Source organism: Hyperolius riggenbachi, chromosome 2 (assembly GCF_040937935.1).
Source record: "Hyperolius riggenbachi isolate aHypRig1 chromosome 2, aHypRig1.pri, whole genome shotgun sequence".
Lineage (NCBI taxonomy): Eukaryota > Metazoa > Chordata > Amphibia > Anura > Hyperoliidae > Hyperolius > Hyperolius riggenbachi.
The window spans coordinates 447,439,888-447,456,147 of record NC_090647.1 but is presented as its reverse complement, the minus strand read 5'-3'; the positions used below and the strand labels follow the sequence as shown (position 1 = coordinate 447,456,147).

General features: G+C 43.1%; 1 protein-coding gene across 1 annotated transcript in view; it reads right to left on the bottom strand.

Moving 5' to 3' along the window:
• LOC137546953 (septin-5-like) overlaps positions 1-15,598 on the bottom strand; it is a 71,191-nt gene extending 55,593 nt beyond the window's left edge. Inside the window, exon 1 of the mRNA XM_068270033.1 lies at positions 15,388-15,598. Coding sequence (XP_068126134.1) covers positions 15,388-15,390 — 3 coding nt within the window. The 5' untranslated portion in view covers positions 15,391-15,598. The remainder of the gene's footprint in view (positions 1-15,387) is intronic.
• Between the last annotated feature and the right edge of the window lie 662 nt (positions 15,599-16,260).

Sequence of the window (16,260 nt, the reverse complement as noted above, 5' to 3'; positions counted from 1 at the left end):
TACAGCGCTGGTGCCGATCGCAGCGCTGTACTCAGTAGAAAGACGGCTGTTTCGCAGTCTAACAGTTTACTGAGCGGCAGTCGCCCCCCAAGCAGGAGATGCGAGCGCAGCCTGCCAGCCCCGCCAATTGGCGTTAGGTGGTCCTGGGGCTGCCGCCGCGGTCACGCCCACGGGCATTACCCAGTCTTTAAGTGGTTAAGACACAATCTTTAATATATTTTTGTTTTATTTACTTTTGTGAAGTGAAGGAATTGATAAGTTTTAAGTGTCACAAATTGTGCACCTTTGGAATCTCTCATAATGTTGTTGGTGGAGCAATATCTGACATTTTTTAAAGTCCAAAATGGGGCTGTTTTATGCACAGGGCCAATAACCATGTTCTATAAGCAAAGGGCTAGACCACATAAAGTGTAACTGTAATTGTAGTTATAGAGCAACCTTCAACTGAGATTTAATGATAATACTGCTATGGTTACACAAGGTAATTAGCTTCTACAGACTTGCTGGGGTACCCTTACACTGGGGACACACCATACGTTTTTCCGCTCGATAGATGGGTTCTTTAGATCATTTCCGACATCTTTTATTCCTTCCGATCGTTTTTTGGGTCAATTTCTCATAGAAGTGAATGGAAAAAGATAAAAAGATAAGAAAAACTAGCGGAAGATAAGAGAATCGAGCGCAGAATTGAGGAGATAAATGAGCGGAAAAAACAATTGGATGGAAAATCGTACAGAAAAATGTATCGTGTACCCTGCATCATTCCTGGGACATATAAAAAGTGGGTATTGTGGCGACTTAGTAAACTGTGCATGCAGATTCATTATAACAAGATAGGTAAAAGGAGAAACTGCATATGATAGTGAAAGAAACACCAACCTCAGACAGTTTTGTAATATATTTAAATCTTCCTCTCAAAGGTATTGTTTTACAAAAGGGACGCCTCCTAGATTTTCTTTGTATCAAATAATTTATTCACAATCACTTTAAGTGGAGCTACAGTCAAAATTCACCTTCTGTTCCAAAAAACTAGCCACAATATTATAGCTTCTTTAAGGTAAGTACACATGTCCAACTTTTTCGAACAACTTGTCATCCGACTTGTCGTTTGAATGACAAGTAGGACGTGTATCTGTGTGGGTCTAGGGTGCTCCCTTCACAATGGAGGGGATTATCCTTGAGCTGTAGAAAAGGTGAGACCGGGAGCCCTTATGGTGCAGTATTGTTAGCATAAATTGAAGATGTAGATTTGTGAATAAAGTATACTCACAAAGGTGGGTTGCAATCCTGCAACCACCGTAAGTGCGTGAGGAAGAATAACCGTCTCTGGGTGGTCGCTCTCCTCCTATGGTCCTGTTCCCCGGTAGATTGTGTCGCTCAGAGATAGAAGTAACACCTCAAAGAGGTGTTGGATATACAAGTGAAGCACGTCGGTGGAGGCGCCCAAAAGTATGTTATGGCAACAACTAGATCATTTTACTAATAAAAGATTAAGATAAAATAATAAATAATGAGATAAGGAGGTCTCTTACCTCCAAAGAAGACTCACGTAGACAGAAAAAGGAGTCTTTATTAAAATAACGGTTATACTGTAGACAACGCGTTTCACGGGACTCAGCCCGCTTCCTCAGGTCAATAAAACAGATAACCTTAATAATAGCCGTGGAGAGCTCGGGTGCATAGATCAAATTGGACGTGTGTACACGCTGTCAAGCAACTGATAACAGTCAGTTTTGCACTGTCCGCTCAGCTGATCCGTTGGACTAACTGTCGTTTAAACAACTGTCAGGTCCGTAAGTGTTTACAAACGACTTTTAGTCGTTTGTCCACCTAATAGATGTTCAAACAACAAGTTGTTTGATCAGTCATTTAATCTAGTCCATTGTTCTATCTAGTCCATTGTCCATTGTATCAAATTGGTTAACCACTTGCCGACCGCACGCTTATACCGTGCGTCGGCAAAGTGGCAGCTGCAGGACCAGCGACGCAGTACTGCGTCGCCAGCTGCAGGCTGATTAATCAGGAAGCAGCCGCTCGCGCGAGCGGCTGCTTCCTGTCAATTCACGGCGGGGGGTTCCGTGAATAGCCTGCGGGCCGCCGATGGTGGCTCGCAGGCTAAATGTAAACGCAAGCGGAAATAATCCGCTTTGTTTACATTGTACGGCGCTGCTGCGCAGCAGCGCCGTAAGGCAGATCGGCGATCCCCGGCCAATCAGCGGCCGGGGATCGCCGCCATGTGACAGGGGACGTCCTGTCACTGGCTGCACAGGACGGATAGCGTCCTGTGCAGCCCCGATCACCGGGGGGACAGGTAGGAGAGGGAGGGGGGAATTTCGCCGCGGAGGGGGGCTTTGAGGTGCCCCCCCCCCGCAACAAGCCTGCCCACCAGAGCGATCAGACCCCCCCTGCACACCATCCCCATAGGGGGGAAAAAAGGGGGGCGATCTGATCGCTCTGCATGAAACCTGATCTGTGCTGGGGGCTGCAGAGCCCACCCAGCACAATCCACAAAAAATAACGCTGGTCCTTAAGGGGGGGTAAAGGGTGGGTCCTCAAGTGGTTAAACGACATGTAAATTAGGTAAATTAGCATATCAGCTGCTTTGTTGGTCAGTGTGTACATGACGTTTGAACGACTGGTTGATTGCACTCCAAGTCGTTTAAACGACAAGTCGGACGACAAGTTGTTCGAAATAGTTGGACATGTGTACGCACCTTTACAGTGCTGTAAAGTGTTAATAAGCTTACTTTCATTTTCTGCTCTGAGCCATTACAGGCTGCCAAGAGAATTTGTTTAGCAGAGAGCTATTGTCGCTAGGTAAACTGATAGAAGGCTGCACATTTCAGGTGAACTGGATATTACATTAGGATGCAGGATGCCTGCTTTCATACAAGGAGCTGTGACCTCTGAGACATTGATTTTTCATAAAGATGACATTACTTTGGATAAAAGGCACTTATGATAGCTATGTAACTAATAAATAATTAATTAATAGTAGACAGGTTTTAATTGAATACTCTTTCAAACAGTTGATTCCCTTTGCAACATGGAGAGAAAAAACTACCAGTAACTGTCATTATTAGTATTGTGTCATCATACTTTTTATTTTTTGTCATTAGGTTGGACATGTGTTATCTTCACTATTTCACTTGAAGTTAGCACAAGACTGAGCTGGTATAATTTCATGGTTGAAAAGACCAGTACAGTGACTTCTTTTCCTCTCTTACTGCAATCCATTACAAATTATTTCCGCTAACTATACAACTGAGGGAAATCCCATAATCCTCTTTGTGTACTATGCTAGTCTTTGGTTGCCATAGCCACAAGTGTTTTGTAATGTGTCACTTCCACCTGGGATGCTCCCAGTCTTGGCTTTATGATCTGCTCTCTTCTTCTTTCCACAGTAGTAAACTATCATTCAATAGATATATTGAACCGTAATGACCACATTATGTAAGTGCTCGTTCATCATAACAGGTGATACACAGCCTGATTTACAAAGGTGAGGGACTGCAGTTTGCATCCCCTGGCTTTGCCTGACAGCAATCCTTGGGCTGGAAGCCAATTTATCCATTCCTGTCTGCCGGTGAGCTGCTGTGATGTGCAAAACTGTGGGCTATTGTTGTTACCTGCTCAATAGGAGCATGTGTCTGGCCCACATCCAGCTTTTGGTAGAAATGAACAGGGAAACAGGGCACATGCATGCACAGCTCCCTATTCACTAACCAACATTAAGCTAGTTATACATGTATCAATTTATATAACCAACTCACTCTTTTTTTTAACCCAAAACTACATGTGATAAGTGACATGGCATAGAAAGCAAAGTTTTATGGGAGAGGACCATAACGGTGACATAGACCACATCATCTAGTCATTGACAATGCACAGGTAGATAGTGTCACGGAAGAGCAGTGAGAAAAGAGAACGCAATCGCAATCGGTTTGCTGCACTGATTGTCGTTGCGTTGCCAGATCTAGATTGTATGTCTATGGATACCAGGCAGTCAAGCCTGGGGGTCTCTGTTGTCTTCATAGGTGTTAGCATAGTTCTTTTCATGAGAGCCAAGTATGCTTTCTGATAAGGCCTGTGTGGTTAATTAACTGGATCAAAAGAATTCCTTTCCTTGCCAGTGACACTGAGGTGTGAAAGCTCCAGCAGTAAGCCCCCAAATGGCAAGTGTTACTGCCTTTTGAAGAGACAGGTTAAACTCAGCATGAGACCAGACTGCCTGACTCCGTCAGAAACAGAGAGTAAATTAATGCTGTATATGATTTTTTGCCTATTTACGGAATATAGTATCTAGGATAGTTATGAGAGTTGGATCATTGGGTTTGTAGTGTTTTACTGAATCTTTTGATACCAGTCTTGAGGGGCAAGGGGTACTCTACAACCAAGTTATTAAACTTCTCAGGAACTGGACCCCCTACCCCAATCACATCTGATGTCATAGGAATTGTCATAATATGAGGAATATTATCAGCGCAAATGTGGCATTTATCAGTTTTGAATTACAGCGTTTTATAAGTTTAAACCTAAATCTCTCTCCAAGGGAATGAACTGTGATTGGGGGGCTGGCTTTGTTCCACCCCCAAAACTAGCTTCCATAAAACCATGGTGCATACAGGGAGGGGCAGTCCTCCAAATCCCATCTTCATGAGAGCATGCTGCTGCTAGCCAGAGGACCATGTGGTTAGCGGCCATCTTGTCTGAACTTTGCTCCTGAACTGAAACAAAGGAACTTTACGAGTTTTCCTAGAAAGGACATACAGTATTTCCACGAACTTAAGTATTTTCTCCCTTTTCATTTTTTTTACTGCGCTACTAATGTCTCTATAATTGTTGATTTTAATGATTTTCTGTATATATTAATTATTTATATTGCATTTTTAATAAACAACGCTAATGTCATTTATTTGTTCGGCTACACCTATTATTCAGCAACACAAAACTGAACCCTGGCTTCTGAGGAGTCGCTACTATTGTTGATAGCTAGATAAAATAGAGTGTGTTTAACTGTTTTCTATTTGCAGGTCTAGAATCAGCCAGTCAGTGGGTTCCTCTGTCCCATGGTAACAGAGGTGGTGGCCGTTATACTCTGAAATAGTGTGTAATTTGCACTAACGTAACTCACAGGCTCCCTTCTAGTCCGTCTGCTGCCAAAATCCCAGCGGTTTCTGCACACCGATTGCAACCACAGCTTGCATGGTCTGTGTGCTGAAACCGATTGGAAGGTATTGTGCCACTAGCCACTAGGGGGCTTGTGACAGATAGTAACAGTTATATGTCTCTTTCTCTTTGTCTCATGCAAAATACATTTTGTTAGCGTTTTTATGCACATATATATAAATGTCTTGAAGGGCAGACTGTTATCTATCCTTCTAGGCCAAGAGGAGGGGGTTGGTGCTGTGGAGACAGCAATTTCAATGCTATCTCCTGCCAAGCAGCAAACAGCATTTCAGCCATACGAGTTTTGACAGAGGTGTGGAGTCCTTAAATGACAACTGACCTGAGAGGTATATGGAGGCTGCCATATTTTTTTCCTTTTAAACAATACCAGTTGCCTGCCATCCTGCTGATCTTTCATGCATCAGTAGTGTCTGAATCATACACCAGAAACAAGCATGCGTCAAATGTAGTCAGACACTACTGATGCATGAAATATTAGCAGTATGCCAGGCAACTGGTATTGTTTAACCTCCTTGCCGGTTCAATTCCTCCGGCAAGAAGGCAGTGCAGGAGGTTTTTTTTTGTTTTGTTTTTTTTAAATCATGTAGCGAGCCTAGGGCTCGCTACATGATAGCCGCTGAGCGGCGGCATCCCCCCACCCACTCCGATCGCCTTCGGCGATCAGAGTAAGCAGGAAATCCCGTTCAGAACGGGATTTCCTGCAGGGCTTCCCCGGTTGCCATGGCGACGGGGCGGGATGACGTCACCGACGTCATGGACGTCGGGACGTCATAGGGAATCCCGATCCGCCCCTCAACGCTGCCTGGCACTGATTGGACAGGCAGCGCAGGGGTCTGGGGCGGGGGGGAGCGACTCGCCGCGGCGGATTGCGGCGGATCGGCGGCGAGCGGCGGCGATCGGAAGTTACAAGCAGCTAGCAAAGTGCTAGCTGCTTGTAACAAAAAAAAAAGTATGCAAATCGGCCCAGCGGGGCCTGAGAAATCCTCCTGCGCAGGTTACCCCGAACAGAGTTCAGGATAACCGGCAAGGAGGTTAAAGGAATACTGTAGCGGGGTCAGGGGAAAATGAGTTAAACTTACCCGGGTCTTCTAATGGTCCCCCGCAGACATCCTGTGCCCGCGCAGCCACTCAACAATGCTCCAGCCCCGCCTCTGGTTCACTTCCGGAACTTGCAACTTTAAAGTCTTAAAACCACTGCACCTGTGTTGCCAGGTCCTCGCTCCCGCTGCTGTCACCAGGAGCGTACTGCGCAGGCCCAGTATGGTCTGTGCCTGTGCAGTACGCTCCTGATGACATCAGCGGGAGCGAGGACACGGCAATGCAGGTGCAGTGGTTTTCAAACTTTAAAGTCGGAAATTCCAGAAGTGAACCGGAGGCGGGACCGGAGCATCAGTGAGTGGCTGCGCGGGCACAGGATGTCTGCGGGGGACCATTAGAAGCCCTAGGTAAGTTCAACTTTTTTTCCCCTTACCCCCTACAGCAGTCCTTTAAAAGGAAAAAATATGTCAGCCAGAATATTCATCTCTGGTGAGTTGTTCTTTAATCCTGCATTACTTCTAAGTTCTAACACAGAGAAGAATGCGTTTGGGGTAGCCAAATTCCCTATTCTTCCATGCAGGCTTTTTATGACTTGGTTCCAAAAGGCCACTTTTTGGGGAAATGTCCATATTAAATGTAAATAAGAGAGGAAAGGGGGATGACATCTGGGGCAATGCAAACCAGTATCCTCATTGTATTTTGCCAGTCTAGCAGGAGTAAGTTATGCCTGGTGCATTATGTATAAGTATGTAAGATGCTCAAGCATGGAGATGTCAGCTAGATCATCTTCACATTCTTTTTTTAGCAGGACACCAGATTTTATCCACTTATCTTTGAGTCCAATGGTGCACAACTTGGATTGCATGATGGAAGTATCCAATGGTGTAGCTAAGGAGCTGTGGGCCCCAATGCAAGTTTTACATTGGGGCCCCCCAAGCACTCTATACATAACAATTGATACGGCGCACCAAAACCTGCCAAAGGTAACTACAGTGTCAGAGGTGCAAGAAGGGGATGGGAAGCAGTTTGTTAATGATTGCCACTATTCAAAGTCTCTATAGGGCCTCTTGCACACTGCAAGCGATTCAGATTCTGCTTTTTAATTGGTTTTTACATCCGATTCAGATTCCGATTTGCAGTGTGCAGGGAGCAAACTGAAAATCGGAATTGGAATCGGATGTAAAAACTGATTAAAAAGCTGAATCTGAATCGGAATCGCTTGCAGTGTGCAAGAGGCCTAGAAGTGATTATTATGAGCACAGGACCAATAGAGAGCTAATACTGAAGTTGAGAGAGGGTCCTTTGGGGCCCCTCTGGCCCATGGGCCCCGATGCGGTCGCTACCTCTGCACCCCCTATTGCTACGCCCCTGGAAGTATCAAAAACATTGCCACCAAGGGCTGGGAATTTAAAGGAGCGGGATTATAAGAAAAAAAAAAGATATCAGCTTATCTTGATCTACAATTTGACCTAGGCACACTACTTCGCACTGCACCCAGAAATGTACATCTGGCACAGGGGACTGCTCAGGTAGATTGGGGTTATTCCATAAAGGGGTATAAAATATAAGACCTAAGGAGGGTCCAACTCAACCACAATGGTCAAATACCCCCCCTCAGAGCCGGGACAAGGTCCTTCAGCACCCAAGGCTGAGACACCAAAGTGCGCCCCTGCACCACTTTCACCCCAGCTGTCACTCACTGATTGCTGTTAGACTAAGAGGGCCACAGGGCCCACAACCTCCCCAACACCTTAATATCTAGTTATCTGGCTTGCAGTCATTGCGCCCCCTCCTACACTGCGCCCTGAGGCTGGAGCCTCTCCAGCCTATGCCTCGGCCCGGGCCTGCCCCCCCTACATATCTGATCTATTTTTCTTTTGTAACCAGAACATAACTGATCTATTAATTAGTATTCATTTGGATGGAAAATGTGATCAGATATGTTGGAACATTTCCATGCAAGAGGGGGGTGGGTTTGAGGTGGATGATCAATGGCTGTGCCATTTTTCCCTGCTTCAATTGGTACAACACTTGCAGTTCAATTGATGCTCACTTAAATTCTGCTGAGATTTGTTAATATTGAAGAATTACAGTGCTGTGCAGGATCAATCTGCTCAATTTCCAATTAATAGGCATGGCATATTGAGATGTAATTGACCCATGCATGCCTAGTTTTACAGCACTTATGCTAGGTACACACTATGAGATTTTCTGGCAGATTCACTGTCAGATCAATTGTTTCGAACATGTCCAATCTGATTTGTGAGCGATTTCTGATCATTTTCCGATCGATTTCCAATAAAAGTGAACAGAAACAAGTTTGAAAACGATCGGAAATCAGATCGGACATGTTGAAAATAATTGATCTGACAGTAAATCTGCCAGAAAATCTCAGTGTGTATCTAGCATTAGTAGAGAGGCCTTTATCAAATATATGTGTGGCAGCCCTGCATTGCAAAGCAAGGTGGCACTCTGTGATGAGGACAGACACAGAAGAATAATAGAGGATAAATGGAAAAAAGAAACTATTTAGTGGAAAACACACAGATTACAACTCTGTGTTTTAACAAAATATTTTATATATTTATATATGTGGATTGGTACAGGATGAGGGACAGAGCCCCACTGTAACGATCAGTGTCAGCACACAGAGAGAATCTGATTGTTGATGATCTGCAGAATCATCAACAATACAGATGTATACTCGATTATGGATGATCTGCAGAATCACCAATAATACAAGTATGACTAACCTCTGGACACCTAATGAGTTAAATGTATTGGATGAACGAGGAGTGGGAGATATAAGAGACTCGGCCAAGAGCCACCCGAGGGGCAGGTGACCCCGGGCAGTGCAGAAACTATCTCTAAATAGTGAGGACCTGGTAACCAGGGATAACAGTATTAGATGGTGAACTGTACTGCACCAGAGGGAGGGACCACTGGCTGCTAACAGGCCGGACTCTCTGAGGAGCGGGAGTCCTGGTTGCAGCTGACACCTGATGGAATGGTGTCACTGCTAATATTGATAGACTGAGCACTCAGGAAGAGTGAAAGCTAGGATAGTCGGGCAGGCCAGGTCGGCAACACACGAGCAGATGAGGTACACAGACAGAAGACTGATTCGGTAACCGGTACAGGCAGGGTCTGGAAACAGGTAGACAGATATGCAGAGGTACCGAATCAGAAAGCGAGAGAAAGGTCAACAGAGCAAATAGTCATAACATATAAATATAACAGGGTCCTAGACTGGGGTGTGAGTTCCTTGGTCTCGACACCCGGGAACTAGTCTAGAGTAACACAGTAATGACAGAGAGTTCCTAAGCTTGGGTGTGAGGTCCTTGGTCACAACACCCTGGAACTGGTCTAAAGTATAACACAGCAATGACAAGGTATCCCTAAGCTTGGGTGTGAGGTCCGTGGTCTCAACACCCTGGAACTGGTCTAAAGTATAACACAGCAATGACACAGTATCCCTAAGCTTGGGTGTGAGGTCCGTGGTCTCAACACCCTGGAACTGGTCTAACATATAACACAGCAATGACACAGTATCCCTAAGCATGGGTGTGAGGTCTGTGGTCTCAACACCCTGGAACTGGTCTAACATATAACACAAACGTATTCTGGCTAAGTGTGAATTCCCAGATCCTCCTGGTTCTAACACACTGTGGGATCTGACTGGTCTGAGTGCTCATACGTAAGTATTCGCAACGGCAGACAACCAGCAACTGACAGGCAAGAAGTATATATAGTGCAGCGATCCTCAGCGCCGCCCAGCCCCACTTAGCCAATCATCTACTACGCTGGGATCAGCTGATCCCTCTCCTATTGGCATAAATGTCCTGCCTCCTAGCGCGCGCGCGCTTAGCTCTCCATCTGTGTGCACTACTAGGCTCAGACACACCAGACGCACGCTGCTGTGCGGAAACCGCCGGCCTGAACGCGGAGACAGCAGCCCCGCTGTCAGGCCGCGCGGCGGTGTCTCCGCAATACATTACACCCACACTTGAGGACACCTTACATTTCTGGCCTGCATGGTAGATGAGTTTATACATTTTGTAGGAAGTGGAGATCTCCCCTTAATAATATTATAGTGAACACTGTTTTATTTTTCTTAATAATATAATTGTTGGTATGATATTTACTTGTGCTTATCTTAATGTTTTTCTGTCATTTGTTTTTTAACATGTAAAAACAACAGTATCGCCTTGATACCAATGCTATGCCACTACCCTGAGGATGCCATTAGAGTGAAATCAGGCAAAGTGGAAAGCAGGCAGCACAGTTTTTAAATGACTTTCTTATCTCTGGGCATACTTCCAAGTTAAAGGGGCCTGCTATCCAAGACTCTTAATGTGAGCTTCCAAGTTTTTTTTTTTGTTTTTTGTTTTTTTTTAACTTGCTTGGATGTGGTTTTCATGATCTTCTGTATATATGACATTAAAATATAGTTTATACTTAGTAAACATATTTTTTTCACTTTAATACTTGGATGGAAGTATACCCTGGGGAGATGGCTACCAGAAGATGATGGTGTGGACTGGATTACAAATTTACAATCAAGTGAGTGCACAACCCAAGCTCTGGTAGAAATAGCAATAGGACATAATGGATGCCTCTGCCTGACAACTATTGGTACCTCTGAGATATAGTGATGCTGAAAGTGTTTGTTCCTATGGAAAATGAGGCACCTACTGTACTGTTCTCAGCTCAGATGATGATGATGATGATGATGATGAATAACATCCTGAGGGCAACCAGGTTGTGCAAGAATGTTTGAACGCCCTCTGAAGTCTATGGGGACATTCACTTTTCCACAACTGTTGCAGTGCTGTAATTACTAGAGACAGGCTGAAGCTTTTTGGACACCCTTTAGGTAAAGTGAAGTATAAATCATTAGGAGGCTACAAGATGTTGGTACTTCCTACTTAATTCCTTAACAGGATATGTTTACTGGTTAAAGGAGCTTTACAATAAAGTCAACACCTATGCAGTCGGGCTCTCCCAGAAGCAGCCATTTAATGATGGAAGTGCTGTATTACTTGTAAAAGCAAAACAGATGTCTTGAAAAAGCTACATATTCTACATAATATGTATAGGGGTTGAACAGTTCATTACATTTACTTATAATAATTCCTAATGTACTAAATGTACTTCAGTAAATAGTCATTCCGTGTAGTGGGCACAGAATGAGTTTTAAAGTAGGGATGGGAGGGTGTGGCTGTTCTGCTCAAAGTCCATTCCCCAGAGGTGATATTGGTTTCATTGCAAAGACAGTAAGTACAGCTTTTGCCACTACTACTACATTGCAACAAGACAAAAATGAAATGCTAACATGTGTACAGTGCTTTTCTCCCATTTCTCCAATCAGGCTCAATGAGCCATATGAAATTCACTTTTTCTCCTCAGTTTTCTCCTAGGAGAACATTTTTACTCTTCTGTTTAAAATAACTTTTCAGCACTCTTCAAATGAAAAAGTACCAAAAAGTAATGTTATTCGGTGTATTTAATTACCTGCTGGTAGCTTAAAAGTGAAAATATCACTAATATCACTTTTTCTACTGAATCTTCTCCTAGGAGATCATTTTTCATTTTATCTTTAAAATAATTTTTTCAGTGCTTTACAATTGAAAAAGTAGCAAAAAGTATGTGAAAAGGTACTTTCAAAATTAGTCCGAGTATTTTCTTGCTTTGATGGTGTTTTAAAGGGCATTTTATGAACAAGGTGTGAAAATATCACATAGGAGACAACTCAGGCAGAGTCGGGACAAGGTCCTCCAGCACCCAAGGCTGAGACACCATCCCTCCCAATCCAGCCGTCATACACTGATTGCTATTAGACTAAGGCTCAACACACACCATACAATCTTGGTTGTACAGATTTACCAAATCTCTGTAGTATAAGGGCCAACAGATTGAAAACACCTTGAATGACTGATTGGATAAGCTCTTATACTACATAGATTTGGTAAATCTGTACAACCAAGATTGTATGGTGTGTGTTGAGTTTAAGAGGCGCCCCAGGGCCCCCAACACCTTAATCTCTAGTTATCTGGCTTGCAGTCTCTGCCGTGTATCCCTTTCTCTTATTTTTCTGCTTCAAACACAATAGTGGAATGAAAGCTGAGTGAATTGTGCACTGTGCCCTGAGGCTGGAGCCTCTCTCACCTCTACCTCGGCCCGGCCCGGCCCTGTAAATGGGGGAGTATTAAGTATACATGGAGGAGTATTTTGTATAAATGGGGGAATATTAAGTATAAATGGGGGAATATTTAGTACAAGGGGGAGTATTTAGTATAAATGGGGGAGTATTTAGTATAAATGGGGGAGAATTAAGTATAAATGGGGGAGTATGTTGTATAAATGACTGAGTATTTAGTATAAGAGGAGTATTTAGTATAAATGAGGGAGTATTTAGTATAAATGGGGGTGTATTTAGTATAAATGGGGGAGTATTTAGTGTAAATGGTGGAGTATGTTGTATAAATGACTGAGTATTTAGTATAAGAGGAGTATTTAGTATAAATGGGGGAGTATTTAGTATAAATGGGGCAGTATTAAGTATAAATGGGGGTGTATTTAGTATAAATGGGGGAGTATTAAGTATTAATGGGGAGTATTTAGTATAAATGGGGGAGTATGTTGTATAAATGGCTGAGTATTTTGTATAAATGGGGGAGTATTAAGGATAAATGGGGGAGTATTTAGTACAAGGGGGGGATATTTAGTATAAATGGAGGAGTATTAAGTATAAATGGGGGAGTATTTAGTATAAATGGGGGAGTATTTAGTATAAGAACAGTATTTAGTATAAATGGGGGTGTATTTAGTATAAATGGTGGAGTATTAAGGATAAATGGGGGAGTATTTAGTATAAGGGGGGAGTATTTAGTATAAGAGGAGTATTAAGTATAAATGGGGGAGTATTTAGTATAAATGGGGAGTATTAACTATAAATGGGGGTGTATTAAGTATAAATGGGGGAGTATTTAGTATAAATGGGGGAGTATTTAGTATAAATGGGGGAGAATTACGTATAAATGGGGGAGTATGTTGTATAAATGGCTGAGTATTTTGTATAAATGGGGGAGTATTAAGGATAAATGGGGGAGTATTTAATATAAGAGGAGTATTTACTATAAGAGGAGTATTTAGTATAAATGGGGGAGTATTAAGTATAAATGGGGGAGTATTAGGTATAAATGTTACTCAGGAGTTACTGTTAATTACATATGGGTCAAAGGGGATGCACGTAGCTGCGGTAATATTACCATTTCTACAAGCTGCAGTTTACCATCAGTTACGCTATTAGCACCACCCGATCATGCTCCCATGGCTGGGAACATTCTGCACAAGTGCATTTACAGTCTTAACAAACTGTGCATGTGCGGAACGCACCCTGGCCACAGGATTGCGATCGGGTAATCCACTACTGAGCCCAGTAACAGATTTTACAGCGGCACAATGGAGGGGTTTGGGAGAACATCAAGGAAGCAGGCATGCTACAGGGGGCCGGAGGAAGTTCCAGGTAAGTATAAATCCCTTTGTCCATTTGCCTCAGGTACACTTTTAATTCCACTTGTTTAAGCTTCACATAGTCACAGCATTAGGTCTAGCAAAACAGCACTACACAGGACAGGGATAATCAGATATCTTCTGTCCTGATTTTAAAGCGGACCCAAACCAAACATTTTTTTTTAATTCAAAATATTTAGTTGCACCACTCTGACACATACAAAGATAAATAAACACTCCATCAAGCCTATGAGCATTTCAGTGCATGCTTTTCACCCTTCTCTTTTCATAACCAGGGTTATACAGGTGGCAGCCATTAGTAATTCCTCCTTTGCCGTACACCTCCTACTCCACCAGTCTGCCGGATTCTGTCCCGACAATATGAAATGAATGGAGGGGTTCCTCCAATAAATGTAAAATATTTTATATTTGTCATCATGCAGCTGAAAAAAGGCTGCTATTTATTATTACAATTTAGAAAATAGATTTTATTTCTGAAATCTTGTATTTTTAATTTGGGTCCACTTTAAAGTACAGGTGGAACAAGTGGCTTTCATATTATGATCTAGAATTAACTGATTAACGTTGATATGGTCACCTAATTTGATGATATTATAGATTTCTGGAGAGACGTGATTGGACCAGACCCTCCGGGATCTCGGAATCCCACCCTACCGAGCAACACTTTCTGTTGGACTGCACCTTGTAATTATTGTATTGTACTTGTTAATTGTTTTATGACACTGTTTGTCACTAAAATTTCAATAAAAATATTATTTCAAAGAAAAAAAAAAGTACAGGTGCTCTTTACAATTAGTGTTACCTCTTCCAGTAGGTGGTTTGCAATTAGCGTAAACAAAGCAAAAATGCCAACAAGCCACCAAAGAACGTAAAATCAGTAGCTGCAGCGCTATCCTGGAGCTGCCAGGCAGTGACATTGAATTCCTTGAAGTTACACTGCATTAAGGAACCTGATGTCTTAGAGCAGAATGGAGATTGGCAGTTGTGTGTCCCCAGAGGTTGTGCAAACCCCTAACCAGGGCACTGCGCTGGCTTCTCCATCCATATCGATGCATTCAGAATTCTGCATTCTACTGCCTAATGTTTCTTAGTACCTATGTGAATGTGCTGATATATGAAGTCTTAATTAAGATGAACATGAATTGTAAATGCTTCCAATGGCAATCTGGCAAGGGATCTCACTGGTTTAGTACAGAGGGAATTGAAATGCACAACTCTGCAGCAGATCTGGATAGCCCAGAGGAGTACATATGATATAGACTCAAACTTTAACAACATTAGTACCGGCTTTTTTAAGTAAGTATATGTGTGTGTTGGTAATGGCTGTAGTAATAAAGCTCTCAGTTGCTGCATCCACAGTATAACATATTCATTCATTCATTTTAATTCAGCATTCAAATATTCTATCTTAACATTTAGTTATCACCTTAAAAATAGCCATGCAGAGAAATGACATCCAAGTCATTCAGGCTTCCTTTTGCCCTTGCAATCCTGGCAAAAACATTTAATCTGCCCCTTCACTGCAGCCTCAGTAAGCCCAATTATAATCCTGTCTGCATCTCTTAATAATCTGTGCATGGCTGTAGTAAGTGGCCAAGAAGTGACATAAGAAGCCATCCTTACCATTTGCTGCAGTGTGAGACTCTCCCCCTCTCTGGTCTGTATGTTTTCCTGCACCTCTCCTTCTCCTGCCAGCCTCTGTATTGCTACACCAGCGTACGTCACTGCTTCTACTCTACCTCACTCTGTCCTGATTCTTCAAAGCACACAACGCAGGCAGCAATACTGAGCTCAGAGCTCATTCACTGTCATAAGGCTCTGTGAGTTTATGGTAGGCTAGAGTTTGCTTCTGTCCATTACTCTGAAAGCATAGAATCCTCTGCCATGAATATGTATCTCTCTCTCTCTACTTGTACTGATTAGCAGGGGGCAGGGGAGAATGGAAGCTGCTCACACTGCTGAGTCTGTTGCTTGGCTCCAGGTCACTGCCATCTGCTCCCAGCCCTATCTCTGTCCGTCTCTCTCTTCTCATCCCTCGGGATCTTTCGCTTTGCTCACTTCCCCCCCACACACACACACTATTACCTTCGCTCTCACTCTTTTTTCTTAGTCTAAAAGTAATACGCTCTTATTTATATTGTCACAATTTCCCTCTCTAATTTGTCAGGGTGATAATGCAGAGGTAATATAAATAATGCACTCTCATTTATACTGTAATTAATTCCCGCTCATTTTTAGGACTTCTTTATTAGGGTAATAGTGCATGAGTGAGTCATTATTGCATCAGTGAGCATTAGTGTGTCCAAAAACATCATGAACAAGCCAAATGCGTCCGAGAAATATAGCCGCCAGGAGACTTTGGCACAGGATATAGCTGAGAAACGGCCTACCCTGCTGCTGCACAAGTCCCGGTGGCGTTAATTACTATTCTCCCTCCAGGTCCACATCGATGGTGGGGAATGATGTAATTAAGCTTCCAGCTATTGCGAGCGGACG